General features: G+C 43.1%; 1 protein-coding gene across 1 annotated transcript; it reads right to left on the minus strand.

Moving 5' to 3' along the window:
• Positions 1–211: 211 nt before the first annotated feature.
• RPN1 (ribophorin I) lies at positions 212–25,074 on the minus strand. Its single transcript, XM_006091312.3, has 10 exons — positions 24,774–25,074; positions 23,310–23,374; positions 15,602–15,908; positions 10,379–10,588; positions 8,765–8,957; positions 6,777–6,876; positions 4,891–5,029; positions 4,542–4,643; positions 2,148–2,426; positions 212–867 (listed from the first exon to the last, which is right to left on the minus strand). The coding sequence occupies exons 1-10, from the start codon at positions 25,032–25,034 to the stop codon at positions 685–687; spliced, it is 1,839 nt and encodes a 612-aa protein (XP_006091374.1). The 5' UTR covers positions 25,035–25,074; the 3' UTR covers positions 212–684.
• Positions 25,075–25,281: the final 207 nt, after the last annotated feature.

A 25,281-nucleotide genomic window follows, 5' to 3' on the forward strand; every position in this document is an offset into this window, starting at 1 on the left:
ACGTTTATTTTTAAATTGCACGTCATATGTACCAGTCGGTCGGTCAGACGTACATACGGTCGGTCACTTTGCCTTTTATATATATAGATACTTACACTTGTATGCACACTTGCTCTAAGGAGTAAGTCCATTATTTAATCAATAAAAAGCACTTGATAAAAGCATTATACTCAAGAAGTAAGTTGTGAGATTGTCAACAGGACAAAACAAATGTTTCACAGTCCCTGTTTTATTTTCTTTTGTTAGCACATGTTTTAAAAATATGCATACACTTGCAAAATACTCAAACATCAGGAATTAGAAGGGCATAAAACAAGGAGCTTACAGGCTTAAAATAATATCCTAGGCTTCAGAATAAAACAAAACCAATCAAATATTGAAAATTTATTTGTTCAAAAACAAAGGTATTTTATTTTTAATGGAATTTAAGTTTTTGATGTGTGTGTGTGTGTGTGTGTGTGGTTTCAGTTGTTTGTTTTTAAATTTTTTTAAAGGAACAGTTTAGGGGAAAAAACTAAGCTTCTTGTTTTGTCTAAGGCAGGGCCTGGCTTCTCTTCCTTGAAGGCCTTTTATAAAATACAGACGCCAGCATTCACTGGCCTCAACATTCATCCCCCCACCCACACACACACACCTGCCGTAAGTGCAGCACCCTGGGCCCACCCAGTAGACAATTGGCAGGGCCTACAGAGCATCCAGGATGTGGTCAATCTTGGTGACCAGCTCCTGTCGCTTTCCTGAGATGAGCTTTTCATTCTCGATATACGTGTCTTTCTTGAGCTTGCCAGCCACCAGCCGCTCAGCTTCCACTGCCGACTTCAGCACCAGCTCCTTGACCTGTGCATCCAGTTTCTGCATTTCGCTCACCTGGCCAAGGCAAGAGCAGGGCAAGGCTTGAGAGTGGTCCTCTCACCCTCAATCAGCAAGGCTCACCACCTCCCATGCCAACAGCTTCCAGAACTCCCAGGCCACAGGGGCTGGCTGTGAAGGGAGACAGGCTTGGCTTCAAATGCCAGCCTCACCCCCCCGCAAACCCTGTTCCTTCAGGCTCTAACCCTTGTGAATAAAACCCTTCACCATCCCTGGGTCTTAGCTGTAGAAGAGGATTGCAAGAAATGAATGGGAAAATATGTAAAATCACTTAAACACGGTGGTGCCAGGCACACAGTAGGTACTCAAGGAACATTCATTCTCTTCCCTTTGATTATCAAAATTAGGTGCAGAAATTCACATAGGCAAAGGACCACTGGCTGGGGTGTAATTTTAGGTCTGAATGACTCCCATGTGATCACCAACTCGATGTCAGACTGAGGACTTTTATACCCACATTCACTCAACATTCAACAAATATTTAGTGAGTCATAGTGCTAGGCATGATTCTAGGTTCTGGAAAAAGCACTAAAGACAGATAAGGCATCTGCCCCACAAGAAGCTGACAGATTATAAATACTTAAGCACATGAATAAACATTTTCAGAAAATGGTAGCTGCTATAAAGAAAACAGCACAGGATAAGGAGAATGCTGGGGCGTGGCACATGGAGAGTGTGGTCCGGAACGCTAAAGGACACCTCCAGGGGGAGGGGAGGTTCCCCTCCTCATTTATAGGCCACAGGAACTCATACAGCACGTCCCAGGCAGGATTCTCAGCCCTTTACATCAAGCATGTTACACTTATTTCACATTCACAACCACTATGGGTAATACTAATAGCATTCCAGTTTACAGGTGAGGCACCTGAGGTACAGAGTGAGATAACATGCCTAGGTTTACAAAGTCTGAATCAGAGCCTGGACTTAACCCCTCTTCTAAGTCTGGTTCTTCTCACGTGGTTCAGACTGGCTTCCAAGGAGGAAGCAGCTGCTGTCAGTACCAGCTGTGAGGACAGACAGGCTATATAATCTAGGAGAGCTTTCTCCACACCCAGCTCAGATCCAAGACACCCAAACTTCCTGTTCCACCACAAGGATTGACACAATGCCACTGGGTGCAGTATCACACCACAAGCCAGCAGTGAGCAAGAGCTGCCTGGTGGCTGACCCAGACAGAGCAGCCATATGATGCTCTAGTCTAGATAGTGGGGTACAGCCCTCGAAGATGGGATATGGCAAGCAACAAGCCAAGCGACTCAGTGCTGACAGACACCTACCTTATCACACAGGTCAGAGCCCTCTGTCTTCAGCCTGGACTGCAGCAGTGCAATCTCACTGGTCAAGGCTTTGTGTTCCGTCTCCAGGCTCTTCTTGCCACTGTTGAGGGTGGACACATCCCGGGACTGCTTATACCTATTGACAGTCTCGTCGAAGTGACGGTAGAGACCTAGTCTCTTATTGACCAGGGTCAAGACCTGCTCTGTGATGCAAGCCACCTTCATCCTGGCTTCCGCAGCCGGATCCTGGAGGAGAGACAGTATAAGACGAAACCAGGCCTGAACCCGCTCCAACCTTCACCTCCAAACATCACCCACTACCAGCTGTGCAAACAAAAAAAGCCATCTTCTTGGAAAGTCAGAGAATCAAACTTGTACTAACACTGAATCTGGGCCAGTTCAGCAACGGGAAAGACTGGGGACATGAAGATGAAACAGATGTTCACTTCAAAGTCCAGCAGGGCAAACAGATGTACTAATGCCAGAGTGCACCATGAAAGACATAAGGTGCTGAGGAAAGATAAATCTCAGCTCAGGTAAGGGCAAGATTCCAGGATGTCCATTATGTCTCTCCTTAAATACTTCAAGGGAGCACTAGCCAGTTTGGCTCAGTGGATAGAGTGTCAGCCCGTGGACTGAAGGGTCCCAGGTTAGATTCTGGCCCAGGACACACGTACCTCGGTTGCAGGCTCAATCCCTGGCCCTCTGGTCAGGTGCGTACAGGAAGCAACCAATCAATGTGTCTCCCTCACATCGATGTTTCTCTCTCTGTCTCTCCCCCTCCCACTCTCTCCAAAAATCAATGGAGCCCTAGCCAGTTTGGCTCTGTGGATAAAGCGTCCACCTGTGGACTGAAGGGTCCCAGGTTTGATTCTGGTCAAGGGCACATGCCCTGGTTGCAAGCATGATCCCCAGTAGGGGGTGTGCAGGAGGCAGCCAATCAATGATTCTCTCTCATCATTGATGTTTCTCTCTCTCTCTCCCCCCGCTTCCTCTCTGAAATCAATAAAAATATATTCAAAAAAAGAGTTAATATCACCAACACTAGGAACTCCTGATGTGACACACTGCAAATGCAGCATCACTTTATAGTGTTCTTGCCAAAAATGCGTAATCTGAATTTAATCAGGAAGAAACATAAGATAAATGTAAACTAAGGACAGTCTACAAACTTCAAAAGGTCTCTAAACTTCAAATATGTCAAGGCCATTAAAGACAAAGAAAGGCTGAGGAACTGCGCCAGATTAAAAGAGACTAGGGGTGCCCTGGCTGGTTTGGCTCAGTGGATAGAGCGTTGGCCTGCGGACTGAAGGGTCCCAGGTTCGATTCCGGTCAAGGGCATGTACCTTGGTTGCAGGCACATCCCCAGTAGGGGGTGTGCAGGAGGTGGCTGATCGATGTTTCTAACTCTCTACCCCTCTCCCTTCCTCTCTATAAAAAATCAATAAAATATATATTTTTTTAAAAAGAGACTAGGGAGCTATGATAACTAAATGAGCTGCATGATCCTGAATTGGATTCTGGAATATGAAAAATAATTGTTATAAAAGTTATCACTGGGATAGTCAGCAGCATTTGGACATGAACTGAATTACATTTCCTGAATTTGATCATTGCATCGTGGTTATGTAAGAGAATACCCTTGTTCTCAGGTTGCATACACGCTTAAGTATTCAACGGTAAAGGAGCACAAATGTCTGCAAACTTCTCAAATGGTTCAGGAAAAATAATGATGTATAGAGGTCAAATGTTAGCTATGTCTAGGTAATGAGTATACCAGTACAAGAGTTATTTTTATCTTTCTTGTAATATTTCTATAAATGTAAAAAAATTTTTTAATCAATAAAACAAAAGCAATTTTTATAGCTTAAAAGATAGGGCTATTTCATAATAAAACCTAGACTCAACCCTTCTGCATGACAAAGTTTGTTAGCAGCTATCCCAACTGCACCACCTTGAGCCTTGGGCAGCCTTACTGGTTTATGGAACCAGCTGGATCAACTTTTTTGCTTACATTTATACTACTGCTACCCACAGGTCCCTGTGAGCCCTCTCTGCTGTCCCACAAACTAGGAACCTCTGGCTGAATGCCCTTCCTACCTTTTTTGCACCTCACCTACTCAGGGTAGCCTTTCGGGCCCTTAAAAGTACACACTGTGTCTGCTGGCCTGATCCCACAGTACTCACTCACCATTAGCAACCTGTGCGTGCTCCATGATCACAGCAACAAAAACAAGGTTATCTTTACAGAAAGGATTAGCAGAAGCCACAGGCAGCAGAGAATCTACTGTGACGACCAATGCTCAGTAAAGCTAGTGAAACACATTATCAAGGAAAGCTAGTGAAACACATTATCAAGGGTGCAATATGACAAACTGACAAGAAGAAAGACACAAGGGTACCTTTGTGATAGACTGTGAAGAACAAGATGTAGAAAGCAGCCACTACCAGCAGGGGCTCCTGCAGCATGAGCACCTTGTTGAATGTGTAGTGCACCTGGGGGGAGAACCAAGAAGATGGGCTGTGTCAGGCCTACATGGACTCAGAAACCTGGGAGCCAAAAGGGGCTTCACCAAGCCAACAATCATCCAGGTTGCCCCACCCCACCTGCCCAGCCCTACCCCCAGAGGATGCTATGTTCAAACCACTCCAGCCCAAGGAGGGAAAGATAGGCAAGACCTGGCCCCCAGCACCCATTCTCTGTGAACGGAGGCGTAGGAGACAGAACCATGGAGTCACGTACCACAATGTCCTGAATGTGCTGTTCTACCAGATTTTTTTTGTAGGCAACAATCACAGGGCGGCCAAATGTGTCCAGGTAGGTGTAGTGCAGCTCATCTGGGGCACGGCTGATTTCATAGGGACTGTCAACTTGGATGTTCCTGGAGGCAGATGGGAATATAATATAGCCTCAGACAAACTGCACTGACCAACTAGGTTTATTTGGGGTTGGAAAATTCCAAGGCTCAATCCAGGGAGCCTTTCAGGGTCACTAAGTTCACACTCCACTCTGCTCCTCTACCAGCACCAGGAACACCTGACCACCTGAGGCAGCTGACCCACTGCCAGAAAGTCCTGAGTATGAGACAATTCTTCTGCTGAGGCAACAACTGTCTATCACCCTGCAACCTGCACTCATAAGGGCTCACCACTACTGGCCCACCCCTTGGAATCACAGAGATCACAGAACTGTGTGCATTCTACCCAACAAGAGCCTCTCAGGGACTTGAAGAGGCTCCTGAAGAGTTACTCCAAATGGTCTGTCTCTTCACAGACTGGAAATTTGTTACAGGGCATAGTTGGACATGTCCTGCTTTTGCCTACACACACTCATTCTCCCTTCTCCTAGTCAACAGCACTCTCGTTTTACTTGGAGGAACTACCCATTCCCCAACTGAATGTCTTCCACAGGAAGAACAATCAAGGTGCCTCTCCTTCTGGTGATCAGAGGAGACAAATAACCCAAGGAGGCCAAGTAGATGTTTCCCTTTAAAATGAATCAAGAGTAAAATGACAAAAAGCCTACAAAAAGGTATTTGTCGCTCACGCCAAGGGCAGGCGCCCCTGTGTGTGTCCATCAGTTTTAGCCAACTGGAGTCCTGGAGATACTCTGGCTCTGGCTTCCTCAGCCTCGTTCCTCAGCCTATGCTGTCATTTTAGGATATCCCTTATTCTTCCAAGTCCATTCCTTTCTGCTTAAATTGACCAAAGACAGCTCCTACAGCTTGTAACCATGGAATGCTAATACACCATCTGAGATCCTCTCCTCTCCCTCCTGTGCCCACCTTTCTGAACCTGGTCTATGGAACCCATTACCCTTCTTCATTCTTTTTTTTTCTTTTTAATATATCTTTATTGATTTCAGAGAGGAAGGGAGAAGGAGAGAAATATCAATGAGAAAGAATCATCAATCGGCTGCATCCTGCACGCCCCCTACTGGGGATCGAGCCTGCAACCCAGGCATGTGCCCTTGAGAATCGAACTTAGGACCCTTCAGTCTGCAGACTGATGCTCTATCCACTGAGCCAAACAAGCCAGGGCTCTTCTTCATTCTATTAACACAGCACAAGGGCTGCCTGACTGTCCTGACTTTGAATTATTTCCTATTGCAGATCATCCCATCAGATTCAGGCCATCACTGTGGCCTGCTAAGGTGACTTTGGAGACTGCTCCTGTCACACAGGAGGAATATTTCATAAATAAATCTTGTTCCCTCATCTGAATCTAATTTTTCCACTTAAACTCCAGTCAAAAGGTCCCTACAGGCTTCTGTCAAAGATATATACTGACAACCGGCCAGCGTGGCTCAGTGGTTGAGCATCGGCCTATGAACCAGGTCACAGTTCGATTCCGGTCAGGGCACATGCCTGGGTTGTGGACTCAATCCCCAGTGTGGGACATGCGGGAGGCAGCCAATCAATGATCCTTGATGTTTCTATCTCTCATCCTTGATGTTTCTATCTCTCTCTCCCTCTCCCTTCCTCTTTGAAATCAATAAAAACATATATATATTTTTTTAAAACTATATACTGAGCACTTACTCTGTGCCTCCTCCACACAGATTTGCTTCGAGTAACCAAGGGCACCACCACAGAAATGGGAACAGAGGAAAGGAACAGTCACACTCACCTGGCTCCTTCGGGCAAGATGATCTTCACAGTCAGAGAATCTATCACTTGCTCATCAAACACGTGGTCCACAAACCTCATTTTCAATGCATACTGGTCACCTGAAGGATCAAGCAAACACATGCAATGATGTGAAAAACTGAGAAAATAGGACAGGAGAAAAGGGGAGTACACTCGCATCTTACACAGAGGAGTAAAGATGCTATCTGAAGTTACTGCACTAGGAGAGTCTGGAAGACAGAGGTGGTGGTAGCAGCATAGATTTTGGGTTTTCCCCAATTTCCACATAAAGACAGAGCAACTAGATAACAAAGTAAAAAACCCATGGACCATATTCACAACAAAACTAGGTAACATGGCATCTCCACAAACCCCAAAATACAAGGGGGTGTAGTCCACAAAACACTAACAGCCACACGACCTACACATTATTAGGGCCTGTAAATGATAAAGCAGAAGGAAGCAACAGGGCAACTGATAGACCTGAGGAAAGAAGAGCCCCTGACAGACAATAGTGTTCACTGGAGAGTATGGCAGGCCAGCTGGAGAAGAGCAACTAAAACTCAAGAGTCCTACACCCTGCACAGTGGTAAGTAAAATGGGCCGCAGAAGATCTGTAAGTCTAGAGCAGTCTAGTCCCTGAGCACTTTGAAAAGCCCACCAGAGCTCCCCTGCCAGGACAGTACCCTACACGGATCAAAAACTGCTGGAATAGAACCAAAATCAAGCATAATGGGGACAACAGAGCTACAGGAAAACAAAGCCAGAGAAAGCTCAGAAAGCAAGCCACCATATTTTTTAATATTACACTAAACAACAGAGAATTGGGTAGTTATAATTATTCCTCCTAAAAGTTCACATTAAAAATGAGCAACAGAAAAGTATCAGACTCCCCCTTTTGTATTGTTATATTTTAAAAACTTATCAACTATAATTAAAAATAATTTTTTAAGTTACAAAAAAAAATCCCTAGAGAAAATGAAAGCATAAGACATGCCCACAAAATCAATCAAATTTGTTCCTACTATTTCAAACAAGCTAAAGGTATTATGAAAATGACACAAGTTATGAAAAAAATATATATAAATAAGACTTATAGAAATTCAGAAAAGTTCCAGAACTCAGGAAAAAATTTAGAAATAAAAGAAAAAAATCATGCCCTAACCAGTTTGGCTCAGCAGATAGAGCATCGGCCTGCGGACTCAAGGGTTCCAGGTTCGATTCCGGTCAAGGGCATGTACCTTGGTTGCGGGCACATCTCCAGTGGGGAGTGTGCAGGAGGCAGCTGATCGATGTTTCTCTCTCATCGATGTTTCTAACTCTCTATCCCTCTCCCTTCCTCTCTGTGAAAAATCAAAAAAATATATTTAAAAAATAAAATAAAAATAAAATGTCTATTAAAAAAAAAAGAAAAAAATCATTTTATAAATGAAGGCTAACCTAGAAGAAATGTGAATGAATAAACAGATAATGCCTTATGATAAAAAGTAAAAAGAAGTTTTATTTTTTTATTTTTTAATGTATTTTTATTGATTTCAGAGAGGAAGGGGGAGAGAGAGAAACATCAATGAGAAAGAATCATTGATTGGCTGCCTCCTGCACGCCCCCTACTGGGGATGAGCCCACAACCTAGGTATGTGTCCTTGACCAGAATCGAACCCAGGACCCTTCAGTCTGCAGGCCGACGCTCTATCCACTGAGCCAAACCAGCTTAGGCAAGAAAAGTTTTAAATGAAGAAAAGATTCAAGAGAAAATGCCAAATACTGAAGACTGGCAAAGATTCAACCCCCACTGAGCCACGCCGGCCTGGCATAATATCTCAGCCTTTTTAAGAATGATAAGAAAATATTCTTTCTCCCCATCTAGAAGGACTGGCAATTGTGAAATAATAATAATAATAATAATAATAATAATAATAATAATAATAACTGCAAGAAATTAAAGAAAAAGATGGTCTCTCGGTTCTCCACTCCCTTACTAAGACTGACCCAAATTATAGAGGTACTCATAGCTTGGGAGGTTGTAACCAACGATGTAATGGGTCTTCCACCCTCCAAAAAGAGGGAAACGAGGCCGGATTTCCATCTCTACAGAGTCGTCTAAAACAAGGAGGTGGCTGGTGGAAACATTGCCAATCTCATCCCGGTAATAAACATCCTGGGCAGCAGCGGGAAGAATGGTCTGCAAGAGAATGAACATACATTTTTCAGAGGAATTAATCCTAAATAGAGAAAATACTTTCTGCACCAAAATCTTCATCCCAGTACTACTCAATTAAAATAGTCCCAAACTGTAAACAATCTAGAGCAGTGATGGCGAACCTATGACACACGTGTTAGAGGTGACACGCGAACTCATTTTTTTGGTTGATTTTTCTTTGTTAAATGGCATTTAAATATATAAAATAAATATCAAAAATATAAGTCTTTGTTTTACTATAGTTGCAAATATCAAAAAATTTCTATATGTGACACGGCACCAGAGTTAAGTTAGGGTTTTTCAAAATGCTGACACGCCGAGCTCAAAAGGTTCGCCATCACTGATCTAGAGGCTAACTTTTCCCCCAAGGCTTCAAAATGTCTCGATATCAAATCTACTTCTAAAAAGGTCAATAGTCAAATTCTTCTATAAGTAGATAATAGAGAATCATAATTACCTAGACAGAACAAAGGTAAAAACAATCTGAAAGTTATTTTACAGAGGGAAACTAAAGATGGAAGACATTACATCAAATAACTAGGAGACAGGCAAGGTTATAGAAGGGTTTTCTCCACATTATATTCTTTATTGTAGCTTCCAAATCTGGAAGCATATTTTGATAATCAGGGGGAGAAAATGTAATATATTTTTCATACAGTGAACCCTTCTGTAATATATAAGTACATGAAAATGCTTATAAGATTTCATTTGTAAGGCAAAAAAGATAAAACTATATATAAAATATGATCAATTGCTTTTTTTATTTATAAGACAAAAAGATAAAACTATATATAAAGTATGATCAATTGCTTTTCTCAAAACAGTGTAAAAAAATATTAAAATGTCAGCAATTTTAATTATGAAGGGTAGTATTGTTTTTCCTTTTTCTATTTAAATCTTCTTTAAAAAAACATGACCTAGTTATATAAATGAGGGCATTTTTTATATGCATATGTGACTAGTAAAATTTTTCTTGTATATGTATATACATTTTTTCTTATATACATATACATATACACATTTTTTTAATTGATTTCAGAGATGAAGGGAGAGGGAGAAAGAGATAGAAACATCAATGATGAGAGAGAATCACTGATTGGCTGCCTCCTGCATGACCCTACTGGGGGTCGAGCCCGCAACCCAGGCATGTGCCCTTGACAGGAATCGAACCCAGGACCCTTCAGTCCATGGGCTGATGCTCTATCCACTGAGTCAAACAGGCTAGGGCAATGAGGGCATTTTTTAAAGATTCTTCCTCTTGATTCTAACCCTGTCACCCAACCACTTAAACCTCAATTAATCTTAAACAACTGCCCATATTTAGCTACTTTCAAAAAGTAAATGAAAGGACAAATATGATAAAGTCATAGTTTCTACCAACGTCCAAGCTTAAAACTCCATACCTTAAAAGAACGGATGGAGGATATACCACTATCGGGTTGCCTCTGGTAATCATAGCGTGAAAAAGGTCCCTTAAGCACAGCCCCTGTGTGCTTCAAGTCCACATTTTCTTCCACAGCAATATTACCCCAGTGAGAGACCTCGATGACTCGGGTCATGCTGGTGATAGTAAGAAAAGGGCTGTTGTTCTCATAATGTACTTTAAAAGTATCCTGTAGAAGAAGGAAACAAGTAGTTCAAAGTTCATATCAAACTGATTAGAAACTACATATAAGCAACAGAATGATTAAATTATAATGTATCTACTGTAACATTTTTAAAAATTTACTATGAATTTTTAATACTATATGGAAATATTCATGATGTTACTAATTAGAAAAATAGGATATACAAAATTCTTTTAAGTTCCAACACAAATATCACTTGTTTAAAAAAAAAAACTTCTACACTCTACTTATAGCAACTACGTGAGAAAAAAGATTCAAAAATGCAATACATAAGAACGCATATAGGAAGCAGAATTAAAGATTATTTGTACTTTTTCCTTATAGTTTTAATTTTTTCCATTTTTCAATTACAGCTGACACTCAATACTACATTAGTTTCAGGTGTACAGTACAGTGGTTAGACATTTACATAACATATGAAGTGACCCCATGATAAATCTACACCATAGTTATTATTGACTAGATTCCCTATGCTGCACTTTATATCCCAGTGACTATTTTGTAACTGCCAATTTATACTTCTGAATCCCTTCCCCTTTTCACCTGGCAACCATTAGTTTGTTCTCTGCATCGGAGTTTGTTTTTCTGTTTGTTCATTCATTTTTTTAGATTCCACGTAAGTCAAATCATATGGTATCTGTTTTTCTGACTTATTCCACTCAGCATAATACCCTCTCAGTCCATCCATGCTGTAACACATGGTCAGGATTCATTGTTTCAAAAGCCAACTACCACTCCACTGCATGTACCGCATTCTCTTTATTCACCTGTCAATAGTCGGACACTGGTTAATTCCGTATTTTGGCTATTGTAAATAATGCTGCAATGCACACAGGATGCAAACATCTTTTCAAATTAGTGTTTTGGATTTCTTTGGATATATACCCAGAAGTGGGATTGCTGGGCCAGATGATAGCTCTGTCTTTAATTTTTTGAGGAACATCCACACTGTTTTCTATACTGGCTACACCAATTTGCAATTAGGCCAAAAAGCATGAGGGTTTTCTTTCTTCATATCTTGACAACTTAGTTTGTTGATTTATTAATGATAGCCATTCTGACAGGCATAAGGTGATACCTCATTGTGGTTTTAATTTACATTTCTCTGATGAGTAGTGATGTTGAGCATACTTTCATGTCTACTGGCCAACTGTATCTTACTTGGAGAAATGTCTCTTCACAGGTCCTCTGACCATTTGTTACAGATTGTTTTTCAGAGGGTTAAGTTGTATGAGTTCCCTATATATTTTAGATATTAACCCCTTATCAAATGTATCATTGGCAAGTATCTTCTCCCATTCAGAAGGTTGTCTTTTCATTTTGATAGTTTCCTTTGCTGTGAAAAAACATTTTAGTTTGATCTAGTCCCATTTGTTTGTTTCTTCATTTGTCTCCCTTGCCCAAGGAGACATATATAAAAAAAAACCAGTACTAAGAGCAATGTCAGAGTTTACTGCCTGTTTTCTTCTATGAGTTTCATAATTGAGTCTTACCTTTAAATCTTTAACCCATTTTGAGTTTATCCTTGTATAAGTGGTCTAGTGTGGTTTCCATTTTTGCATGTATCTGTCCAGTTTTCTCAACACCATTTATTAACCAGTTAACTGCCACGCGTCCAAAACAGAAACCAATAAAGGCCCGCCGCTGTGTCTACAGACACTTATGGCGTACAAAGGGTTAAAGAGACTCTTTACCCCATTGTACTTTTTGCCTCCTTTGTCAGATTAATTGATCATTGATCATATAGGCTTGGATTTATTTCTGGGCTTTCTATTTTGTTCCATTGATCTAGGCATCTGGTTTTATGCCAGTAGGATGATGTTGATTACTAAAGCCTTGTAGTATAGTTTGATATCAGGTAGTGTGGTATCTCCAACTTTGTTTTTTCTCAAGATTATTTCGGCTATTAGGGATCTTTTGTGGTTCATATAAATTTTAGAATTCTTTGTTCTAGTTCTGTGAAAAATACTATTGGTATTTTGATAGGGATTGGACTAAACCTATACATTGCTTTAGGTAGTATGAACATTTTAACCATGTTAAAACAGTTCAACCATGTTTATGCTTCCATTTACTTTTCTCTTCTTCGATTTCTTTCTTTGATGTCTTATAATCTTTTAAGTCCAGGACTTCCAATACTGTTGTATATAGGTGGGGAAAGCAGACATCCATGTCTTATTCCTGATCTTAAGGAAAATGCTTTTAGCTTTTCATCGTTGAGTATGATGTAAGATGTGGGTTTGTCACATATGGCCTTCATTATGTTGACGTATGTTCCCTTTATTCACACTTTGCTGAAAGTTTTTATCATAAATGGATGCCATATTTTGTAAAAATGCTGTTTTGTGTAATACTGATGTGATATGGTTTTCATCATTCATTCTGTTTATGTGGTGTATAATGTTAATTGATTTGTGGATATTGAACCAATCTTGTATCCCAGAAATAAATCCCATTTGATCATGGGCACGATTTTTTATTATACTGCCGAATTGAGTTTGTTAATATTTTGTTTAAGACATTTGCATCTAAGCTCATCAGGGATATTGGCCTATAATTTCTTGTTTTTCTGTAGTCTTTATCTGGTTTTAGAATCAGGGTGATGCTGACCTCATAAAATGAGCTTTGAAGTCTTCCCTCCTCTTGAATTTCTGAAAACAGTTTAAGAACGATACATGATAATTCTTCGAATGTTTGGAAAAATTCACCCGTGAAGCCATGTGAAGCCATCCAGCATAGGACTTTTGTTGGGAGTTTTGTTTGTTGGGAGTTTCTTGATTACTGATTCAATTTTGTTAGTAGTTATCAGTCTATTCAGATTTCCGTTTCTAACTGATTCATTCTTTTGGAAGATTGTATGTTTCTAGGAATGTATCCATTTCTTCCAGGTTATCCAACTTGTTGGCAAACAATTGTTCATAGTGTTTTCTTATAATTCTTTATACTTCTCTTTAATTTCTGATTTTATCTGGGTCCTCTCTCTTTTCTTCTTGATGAGTCTAATTAAAGATTTAGCATTTTAGCCCCGCCAGTGTGGCTCAGCGGTTGAGCATCAACCCAGGAACCAAGAGGTAGCCAGTTTGATTCCCAGTCAGGGCACATGCCTGGGTTGTGGGATCAATCCCCAGTAGGGAGCCTGCAGGAGGCAGCCAATCAATGATCCTCTCTCATCACTGATGTTTCTATCTCTCACCCTCTCTCTTCCTCTCTGAAATCAATTAAAATATATATATATTAAAAAAGAAAATGTAAGAATTTTAATTTTCAAAAAAGTAAACCTATAAAAATTCTTAAAAAGTTAAAAACAGCCGAAACCGGTTTGGCTGAGTATATGTTAAATGACATTTAAAAGAGGGTCCCGGGTTCGATTCCGGTCAAGGGCATGTACCTGGGTTGCGGGCACATCCCCAGTGGGAGATGTGCAGGAGGCAGCTGATCGATGTTTCTCTCCCATCGATGTTTCTAACTATCTATCTCTCTCCCTTCCTCTCTGTAAAAAATCAATAAAATATATTAAAAAAAAAAAAGTTAAAAACAACCCAAAATAAACAGCCCTAACTATATGTTAAATGACTTTTAAAAGAGAAAACAGAAAGAAAACATAGGGTGAAATGATATGATTCCTAAGATTTGCTTTAAATTATTACAGCCAAAAAAAAAAAAGGACAGCTGAAGTGTGCTGATATCTTGATAACCACTGAATCTAAGTGATATCTAAGTGATGGGTCTATTGGGAGTTGTTATACTATTCTCTATACTTTTACATATGTTTGAAATTTTTCATAACAAAATCTTTTTTAAGACTTAATTGCTCCTTCTACTTTTAAGGCCCAACCCAAGGCTCAGCAATGGAGCCAGCTTTACTACCCACAGCAGCTACTCCAGCCACACTAGACAACACACCACATATTTTCCCATTCCTTTCCTTTTCTCTTTTTTTCAATCCTCATCAGAGGATATGTTAAGAGAGAGGAAGGGGGAAGCGGGGGAGAGAGAGAGCAACATCGATCAGCTGCCTCCTGTATCCACCCTGACCAGGGGTTGAACCCACAACCTAGGTATGTGCCCTGACTGGGAATTGAATCCACAACCTTTTGGTGTATGTGACGACGCTCCAACCGACTGAGTCACCCAGCCAGGGTTCCTATCTGTATTCTTATCCTCAGGCCTCTGTCCTTTTTTTCTTTTTAGGATATATTTTTATTGATTTCAGAGAGAACGGGAGAGGGAGAGATAGAAACATCAATGATGAGAGAATCATTGACTGGCTGCCTCCTGCATGCCCCCTACTGGGGATTGATCCTGCTACCCAAGCATGTGCCCTTGACCGATATCAAACCTGGGACCCTTCAGTCTGCAGGCTGACACTCTAACCACTGAGCCAAACCAGCTAGGGCAGGCCTTTGAACTTCTTATTGCCTCTGCCTAGAATGCCTTGTTTCCTTCTCCCCCAACTCCCACTCCAACTCTCCAAATGCTATCTGCTTTAAAAAGTCTTCCTAGGACATACTTTCAATAATAAAGGTTTTTTTAAATAAAAACTAAATAAATAAACAAACAAACAAACAAATAAATGTCTTCCTGAACTCACAGCCTCTATCTGTACTCCCAAGAGAACAATGACCCCATGGGTCATTCCACAGCAGATTAAAAAACTGATCTTGGCCGAACCGGTTTGGCTCAATGGATAGAGCGTCGGCCTGCGGACTGAAGGGTCCCAGGTTCGATTCCGGTCAAGGGCAGGTACCTTGGTTGCGGGCACATCCCCACTGGGCGGCATGCAGGAGGCAGCTGATCGATCTCTCTCATCGATGTTTCTAACTCTCTCTCTCTCTCCCTTCTTCTCTGTAAAAATTCAATAAAATATATTTTTTTTAAAAAACTGATCTTGGATTTCCACCTACCCTACACCACCCAACCCTATCAACTAACTAGCTGTCACTCTAGAAGACGTTCTCTGAAGTAGACAGGCATGGGCAATATTCCACATGAGCCTACCTGACTATAGGCAGGGACATCTCTGAAAGGTCCATAGTCCAGGAGGTCCTCAGATCGTGTGGGGTTTCCCAACTTGGTGTAGCTCTCCACATTTCGAGAGGCAAGCTTCACACGCATAGTTTGTGTCTTTGTGGGATAGGGAGAATAGAAATAATGGTTTCCCTCAAACACCACAAACTGTTTCTCTGATTGAGTGATCTGGGTTGGATATGGCTGAAGCACATGGGTATAGACTGTTTCCAAAATGACTGAAATCTTCATCCCAGGATCGAGAGCAACTGGTAGCTTGACCATGAAGAATCTACCACTGCAGGAAAAATGAGGCAAGAGAAGTAAGGAAATTAAAAACGGCTAGGAACTCAAAGTCACAGCAAAATTTTGTACCCAAGATAAAAGCACGAAATAATCCAGACGGAGAAAGATAAATATCACATGATCTCACTCATATGTGGGATATAATGATCAACATAATTTGATGAACAAGAATAGATCCAGCCCTAACCAGCTTGGCTCAGTGGATAGAGCGTCGGCCTGCACACTGAAAGGTCCCAGGTTCGATTCTGGTCAAGGGCATGTACCTTGGTTGCAGGCACATCCCCAGAGGGGGTATGCAGGAGGCAGCTGATCAATGTTTCTCTCTCATCGACGTTTCTAACTCTCTATCCCTCTCCCCTCTTCTCTGTAAAAAATCAATAAAATATCTTAAAAAAAAAAAAAAAAGAATAGATCCAGAGACAAATGGTAGGGGAGGAGGTGGTTAGAGAGCAATCAAAGGACTTGTATGCATGCATTTAGCATAACCAATGGACACAGACTCTGGGGTGGTGTGGGCTTGCCTGGGGTGGGAATGGCTGGGGGGGGGGGGGATCAATTGGGGAAAAAGGAGACATATGTAGAACTTTAGACAATAAAAAAAGAGAGAGAAAAAATAAAACAAAAAAAAGATAAAAGCAGTTATATTTAAGAGATCACCTTTAACCTATTAATTAAAACCTTTTAAGATAAATATCTGGATGTTCATCTCAAGATTGTTTATAATAGTAAAAGAGTATAAAACAACATAAATGTCCAACAATAGGATAACAGTTTAAAAAATTCTAGTACAGAGCCACACAATGCGATATTGGCAGCCACTAAAGAAGATACTTAGATCTATCTATATTAAACATTTCCATGTACAATGTAAGTAACAAATTAATTTACAAAAGAAACAGTGTGATTCCTTTTAAAAACATACATATATACAAATGTATGTGAAGAAAGTATCTCAATGAATGTTCCACACAATGTTTAATGGTAACCGTCTCAGGATAGGAGAATAAGCTTCATTTTGTTGTTGTTTTTCCAATTTATTTCATAATGAGCTATACTCTCATAACCAGAATGAAATAAAGCTGTTAGCATTTTAAAGAAAAAGAGATGGCCTGGAAACTACTAAAATTCATATAGAGAATTAACTCAAAAAATGAATCTGAGTTTATTATGCCAGGAGACCAATTCCTTACAGACCCAGAAACCATTTGTGGAAAACTGAAGGCTTTTTAACATGCTTCCATGGTATTTAGAGTCCTTAAAGGTCTTCACCAGGCACATCTTTATACTTCATAACACTACTCTGAAGTACCTACTCAAAATATAATAAGTCCTATACCTTCTCCAGAAACAGTCTTAACCAATTCTTGGTTTCAAGTCCCAATTATGCTTCTCGTCCCATTCTCTATCCTGAGATCTAAACTCAAATTTTCAAATGTTCATTACTAGACAACTCCACTGACTACCCTACATGCAATTCAACATATCCAATATCTAATATCATTCATGATCCCAATTTCCTCTCTCTATTAATATTGCTACCATCTAACCAACCCTAAGCTAGAAACCTCAGGCATTTTCTGATGCCTCACACTACCCTATCCAAATTACAGAATATTGGATTTATCCTGCCTTAGAAGGTCTCCCAAATCCATCCCCTCCTGGCTTTCCATTGCCTCCTCCTCAATTCAAACCATTATCTCTTGCCTAGATTATTAATCTCCTAATCTCTATCTCCCTGCCAGCCCATCAACACAATTTGATGGTGTCACTCCCACCTTAATTTTCATGTTAAATACTCCCAACATAATTGAATCTTGCTTTGATAATTCAGAGCCATTCAGTGCTCTAGGGTCATTATTTCGGACATCAAATCTTACTGAAGCCCGGCTGGTGTGGCTCAACAATTGAGCGTTGACTCAGGAAGGGAGAGGTCTCTGGTTTGATTCTCAGTTCAATTCCCAGTCAGTACACATGCCCAGGTTGTGGGCTCGATCCCCAGTGGGGGCCATACAGGAGGCCAATCGATGACTTCCTCTCTCATCAACGTTTCTATCTCTCTAGCCCTCTCCCTTCCTCTCTCTAAAAATCAATAAAAAATATTTTTTTAAAAATCTTATTGAAATGTGCGAACACCAGCTAGTGAAGGTTTCTGATTGATAAAAGGCTGGCCAGGCAACAAAGACCTGAGTATACTGGTGTCTAAGAAGGAGACAGGTTTTTTTTCATATAGCTTTTCTTCTGCAGGACCTAATAGAAGAACATTCTGTGACGAATCTGGTTTTGTTGGGTAAAATAAGGCAGTTACTCATTTGTTGAAACATATTTACTGAAAACCCAGTAAGTGTCAGTTTCTGTGGCAGGAAGCAGTAATAAAGACAAATCCGTGTAATGCATGCACTCAGAATTGGGAATAAATAAAATAGTATGCTGTTAAAGTTTTTAAATATTCCCAACTGACTAAAAAGTCCACAACCCTAAAAATAGTATACAAAGCACTCCTTAAACTGACCTCAGCCCTCCTTACACATTCCTCTGAACTCCAGCCACTCTAAAGGCCCAGTTAACTAAACACAGCATGAAATGTCAAACCTCTGTTATCTTTACCATGTCTCTGCCTGGAATGCTCCTCCTCATTGGTTAGTTCGCTTAGTGATTAAGTCAAAATTTACTGAGCACTTACTTACTATGTACCAGGTTCTGTTCCAAGTATATTTTATGAATTAATTTAGTGAATCTTAACCATGATCATATAACGTAGACATTATTACTTTACTAAGAGAAGTATTCTTCAGTTTTCCAAGGATACAAAGCCAGTAAGTAGTAACAGGATTTGAACCCTGGGAGTAAGGCTGCATAAGACCACACTCATAACTACTAGGCCATCCTGCCTCTCCAAGAGATGTGCTGCAGGCCATGAATCGCAGCCAGTAAGCACAGACAGCGTCCTTAAACAGCCACACAGAGAGAGGAGTCTCTGAAATATTAACAAGGGAGAAGGGATTTATTAGCAACTTATTTAAGGCTAACTCAGATCTGGCATCCACAGGGGTGGTGAAGATGCCCAATTCATGCATTCTGAGACACAATAGAAAAATCAAGGTAATCAACATGTATTATAATTTGGCTCCTTGGATAATGTTTTTGTAGATCAAATCAAAGCAACTCAAGGATTACATGTAATAAAAGGAAACTATGAAGATCACACAGAAAACAGGAAATATTATGTGGGAGAAAAAAAAGATTAAAAAGTAGGATCACATAAAACTAAATAATAAAATATAAAAAGTATTTTTTTTAAAGTAGGATCACACAGTGATTAAAACTATGTAAAATATATCTGCATGTTGAAATGGACCAGAACAAAAATATCTAAGTTGTCATGCCAGGGTTATGGGACTTGTTTAATGTTGCTGTTAAGCTTTATATAGAACTAGGGACCCGGTGCACGAATTCCTGCACCTTGAAAGGAACTGTGGGCCATGAGGCTGCAGTAGGCACAGGGGTGCGCCTCAGCCCATCCTCTGTGCCACCGCCCGGCCCCTCCTGCCACGGCCCCCAGTCTGCCAGCAGCCCTGCTCCCACTGCTCCCACATGCTGACGGCGCCATGCTTGCACCTGCTGAAGGCACGGAGCGATTGGGGCCGGCGCCAGCAGCAGGTGTGAGCACCAGGCAGGACCTCAGCGTGCGGGAGCAAAGAATTTTCAGTAACCACCAGAGGCTCGCCCCAATGACAGCAACCAGTGCCCCACCTTGTTCTGGTGCCCCTGCTCACCTGCTCCACCATCCCGCCTCAGCCAATGCCTGCCATGTTCTGCGCATGCCCCCTGGTGGTCAGTGCACATCATAACGACCAGTTACATATTAGTCTTTTATTATATAGGATAATAAATTTAAATACGATCCCATTTATACCCATATGTAAAATCATGTATGTACAGACATATGCATTAAAAACAGTTATTGTTAGAACAAATTATTAAAAAATTCAAAATAAATGAGAAAAAGTTTTTTTTAATTCTGTCATTTTTTAAAATATATTTTATTGATTTCAGAGAGGAAGGGAGAGGGAGAGAGAGATACAAACATCAATGATGAGAGTCATTGATCGGCTGCTTCCTGCACACTCCCTACTGGGGATCTGTAATAGCAAAGTAACCAGAGTCGGGAAGACAGACCACCAAGCACTTGGAAGATGCAGAAATTCACCTTTATTCCAAAAGCAGCACTGCTGGCGCAGGGAAATCAGTTTCCGAAAGCTGAGCACCTCTATCCTGCTGAACCCAGTCTTATATAGCTCCAGATTCTGTTTCTTGCTTCCAGGTCTTTGTGTGGGTCTTTCTAAAAGCTATTTTGCTGAAAAATAGGTTATAACAGACCTCTAACTGACACCAGCAGCTAACACTGGGAACCTGGCTTCGGTTCAAAGCCTCTGCAAACTAACTGTTCCAGGATGAGGGTCTGCACGGTGCAGAAAGCGAGGACTAGGCTCATCTATAATAATAAAAGAGTAATATGCTAATTAGACCAGACAACCTTCCGGATGAAGTCAGGGCTGCAAGGGAATTCCGGGTCCCGTGTGCCTACCGGCAGCCGGAGGTGGTCCTGGGTGCCAGAGAGAAGCCGCTGCCAGCAGCCAGGGGAAGGCCTACTCTTGCACGAATTTCGTGCACCGGGCCTCTAGTTATAGATAAGCAAGCATCCTGTTACTGCTAGGATAGGGTTAAACTGCCCTTACAGATCAAGCACGCAATCTGGGCATACGCCCTTGACCGGAACTGAACCCGAAACCCTTCAGTCCGCAGGCTGACACTCTATCCACTAAGCCAAACTGGCTAGGGCTCTGTCAAATATTTTTAACTAGAGGCCTGGTGCATGGATTCGTGCACCAGTGGGGTCCTTCAGCCTGGCCTGCACCCTCTCGCAACCCGGGACTCCTCCGGGGATGTCGGACTGTCAAACTGGCAGTCCGACATCCCCCGAGGGGTCCAGTAGTGCGTGAAGCAGCAGGCAGCCAGGGAGGAGCCCAAGTCCAGGCCGGGCACCGCGCCACTCCCGCTTATCCCAGCCCCACTGTGCCTGCCACCGCTTGGTAGTATTGCCACAGAGGCAGGAGAGGCTCGCACTGTTGCAGCTGCACTCACCAGCCATGAGCCCAGTGTCAGGTGCCCACTGGTTAGCTGAGCAGTGCTCCTGCTGTGGGAGCGCACTGACCACCAGGGGCAGCTCCTGAATTGAGCATCTGCCCCCTGGTGGTCAGTGCATGTCACAGACACAAGTCAACCAGTCACTTAGGCTTTTATATATATACTAGAGGCCCGGTGCACAGATTCGTGCACTGGTGGGGTCCCTTGGCCTGGCCTGCGGGGATCGGGCCAAAACCGGCTATCCAACATCCCCCAGGGGTCCTGGATTGTGAGAGGGCACAGGCCAGGCCGAGGGACCCCACCAGTGCACGATCGGGGCTGGGGAGGGACCGCGGAAGGGGTCCAGGCATGTCCAGCTCATCTCGCCCAGTCCCGATAGGCTGGACCCCAGCAAGCTAACCTACCGGTCAAAGCAACTGCCCCCTGGTGGTCAGTGCGCATCACAGCTACTGGTCGAACAGTCCAACAGCCAAATGGTCACTTAGGCTTTTATATAGATAGATAGAAGATAGTCATTTAAGATCCCAAGATTTTTTTCTTGCCCTGGCAGACTGGCCCAGTTAAAGAGTAGTCCCGTACACCAAAAGGTTATGGGTTCAATTCCCAGTTAGGGCACATACCTGGGTTTAGGGTTTGGACACTAGTCAGGGCATGTACAGGAGGCAACCAATGGATGTTTCTTTCTCTCTCTCTAAAATCAATGAGAAAAAAACACCATATCCTGCCCTAACTGGTTTGGCTCAGTGGATAGAGCAGGGGTCCTCAAACTACAGCCCGCGGGCCACATGCGGCCCGCCGAAAACATTTATCCGGCCCGCCAGGTGTTTTTGCCGCCGCTGTGTGCATAGAAATTTGTTCATAGTTTTTTTTTAAACTATAGTCCGGCCCTCCAACGGTCTGAGGGACAGTGAACTGGCCCCCTGTTGAAAAAGTTTGAGGACCCCTGGGATAGAGCATCGGCCTGCGGACTGAAGGGTCTCAGGTTCGATTCCGGTCAGGGGCATGTACCTTGGTTGTGGGCACATTCCCAGCGGGGAGTGTGTAGGAGGCAGCTGATTGATGTTTCTCTCTCACCGATGTTTCTGACACTCTGTCCCTCTCCCTTCCTCTCTGTAAAAAATCAATAAAATACATTTAAAAAATAAACAAACATATCCTCATTCTGGCCAGTGTGTCTCAGTTGGCTGAAGTGTCGTCCTGTGCAATGCAGGGTCACAGGTTCAATTCCTGGTCAGGACACATACCCAGGTTTGAGGGTTCTCCAGTCGGAGCACATACCTCCCAATCTATGTCTCTCACATCAATGTTTCTCTCTTTCTCCCTCTCTCTAAAAATCAATAAAAATTGCCCTAGCCAGTTTGCTCAGTAGATAGAGCGTTGGCCTGCGGACTGAAAGGTCCCAGGTTTGATTCTGGTCAAGGGTACATGCCCGGGTTGTGGGCTCAATCCCCAGTTTGGGGCATGCAGGAGGCAGCCAATCAATTATTCTCTCTCATCATTGATGTTGCTATCTCTCTCTCCCTCTCCCTTCTTCTCTGAAGTCAATAAAAATATATTTTAAAAAATAATAAAAATCAATAAAAATTAAAGTATCCTCCTAGCCGGATGTTCAATAGTTAGAGTGTCAGCCCACAGACTGAAGATTCCTGGGTTCGATTCTGGTCAAGAGCACAAATCTTGGTTGCAGGCTCCTTAATAAAGTGTTTTAATATAAATAACTAATAAGTGCCAGGCCCCAGGCTATGCTGAAGTTAAAGCTGAGAACAAGGCCAACCCCAGCATTTAAAGAGCTCAGTCTACTTCCTGCAAAGAGGCATCACTTTCCATGCCCTGAAGTCTTGAAAGTGAGGGAGCTGTCTGCCCCTGGGAAACAGGGTAGTAGCTAGCCATTGATGAGAGGATGTCTGCTGAGGCAAACAGCTTAGAGTTCTCATCTACTGGATGGGGATCCCTAAGCCACACGGATTAGAGACCTGGGATCGAAAACAACTGCTTTCCTGTTGTAAAATAAACTGCCACTGTTAGGGGAATCCAATTTTAGCAAGTTATCAAAAAAGATATCATACATGGGCCTAAAATATGTTAGTCTGTTGCTTGCTACCACATACTATCTTAATCGAAACAGCTTTTAATACACCAGGCACTTCCTAAGCAATCCTCCTAGCTTATGATTCTAACGCTGACAGGATAAGCCATAACAAGAAGAGGCAAACACAGCTATAGATATTCTGCCTATTCATTAGCTTACCTTTTACCCTTAATTTTGGTTTCTCGTACTTCCAGATGGTTCTCTTCCTCATCTTCTCCCTTCACCTATAAAAAGACAAAAAAGGTAACTCCTTTTTATGTCTTGGCCTCTAAATTTTGAGTCAACAATTAACCAACAGCCTCAGAATGTTCCCATTAAATATTCAAACTACCAGAACTTTTTAAAAGATTCAATTCTGCTTTCAGTAACAATTCAAAGGTGCAGCACATAGTTAAATGAAGTGTTTCTCCACCTTCCCACAAACCTGAGCAAATGCTCCTGACAGACAGTGTGAATAGGAGTCATTTCAGAAGTATAGTCTCCATAAAGTCCGGTTTATAGCTCCAGATCCGGTCAGGAAGTAAGGTGTGCTTAGAAGAAATATGATACCGTAATAACTATTCTCTTAATGGTTGGGTAATCACTTAATGGATTGCTGTTGTCTAATGAAAACAGCAATAAAAAGCAAAGCTCTGGCCCTGGCCACTGTGGCTCAGTTGGTTGGAGCATCCTCTGCACACGGAAAGGTCATGGGTCGGATTCCAGGTCAGACACCTCGGTTCCGGTCCGAGTCAGAGTGCCTGCGGGCGGCAACCAATCGATGTTTCTCACATTGATGTTTCCCCCTCTCTCTCTCTCTCTCTCTCTCTCTCTTTCCCTTCCTTTCTGTCTAAAATCAATAAACATATCCTCGGGTGAGGATTAAAAAACAAATCTTAAAAAAATAAAAAAGCAAAGCTCTGTAGCTGTATATCCCCAAAAGCCTACATTTTCTTTCCTTGGGAGCCTTAAAAGTGTTCCCTGGAATACCTGGAAGTACACGAGCAAACCTGTGCACTGGACGTGCGCATGGGAACCGGAACGGGAAGTAGAGAACTGGACCTTACCTCTCTGTGCAGTTTACACGGGCTTATCTTATTCGCATGATTTTTAAAACCAACCTCAGAATAACATTTTTAAAAGCGTTCCACAGCAACCCTATGAAGTGTGTAATATGAACCACGGTTTCAAACGGTTACCAAGTTAACACGGAGCCTCCCCCTATTACCGTGCTGGTTGATGTAAATGATATCTAGAAAGAGGCACCCACCTACCCCGAGCCTGATGCTGAAACACAGAAATTAAATTCGAGCCCATTCATTCGTCCTCCGGTCGGGCTGCGGCGCTGCCCGTGAGGAATGCAGGGCCAGCGTGGTGCGCAGCGGCGGCGGGACATCCCTTCCCCGAGGCGATCATCTTTGTTTTACGGGCGAGAGGGATCGCTCGGCCCGAGCTCACCGGCGCGGCCCGGGAGCCGCCGAGGAGGCTCGCTCAGCGAGACGCCGGCCGCGCCGCGCAGCCTTACGCTGACGTGTCCGTCGCCAGGGGCTGACGCCCCGACGCCCAGGCCCGCTTTCCCCGAGGCCGAGAGGGGCGCGGGGACCAACGACAAACGCTAGGAGGGGCGAGGGCCGCCCCGCTCACCTGCACGCCGAGGTGCGCCAGCCGGGCCTCGAGCTCCGGCTCCAAGGCCAGCAGGAAGGAGGTGGCGCGGGCCGTGGAGCTGCCGCCCGGGTGCGCCAGGACCATCTCCACCGTCACCTTGGCCAGGTGGCTGCTCAGGTCCACCGTGCGCTTCACGTCCTCGTTGACCAACGGCGGTGCCTCGGGAGAGGCGCGGCCTGGCGCCGGGGCCCAGGCCCCGAGCAGGAGGAGCACGAGCAGCCGGGAGGCAGGGACCTCCATGACGGGGACCGAGTTGAGCCGCAGGCCGCGCGAGCGCCGCCGCCCCGCCCCCGGCCACCGCGCAGCCGCTCATTGGGCCCGGGCTGGCGCCACGAGTTGGCGGCACAGGGGAACGAAGGACCCCGTCTCCAGGGCAACGGGCCGCCCCAGGCGCCTGACTGCGCGGCCCCTCAGCTATTCGATTCTTCCGGGAACGAGCCCCTGCCCATCTGCTCTAGCTCTTGCCATTCTTCCCCTGCCATCACCC

The sequence above is a fragment of the Myotis lucifugus genome, unplaced genomic scaffold, assembly GCF_000147115.1.
Source record: "Myotis lucifugus unplaced genomic scaffold, Myoluc2.0 scaffold_90, whole genome shotgun sequence".
Classification (NCBI taxonomy): domain Eukaryota; kingdom Metazoa; phylum Chordata; class Mammalia; order Chiroptera; family Vespertilionidae; genus Myotis; species Myotis lucifugus.

Excerpts from the sequence above, each read along its gene's own strand:
- RPN1 (XM_006091312.3), bottom strand. The coding sequence starts at position 25,034 with ATGGAGGTCCCTGCCTCCCGGCTGCTCGTGCTCCTCCTGCTCGGGGCC. Across the intron at positions 5,030-6,776 it reads ATCTTGCCCGAAGGAGCCAG|GAACATCCAAGTTGACAGTC; the intron begins GTGAGTGTGACT and ends ATCTGCCTCCAG. Across the intron at positions 2,427-4,541 it reads TCTATCACAAAGGTACCCTT|GCCTGGTTTCGTCTTATACT; the intron begins GTGTCTTTCTTC and ends GAGCGGGTTCAG.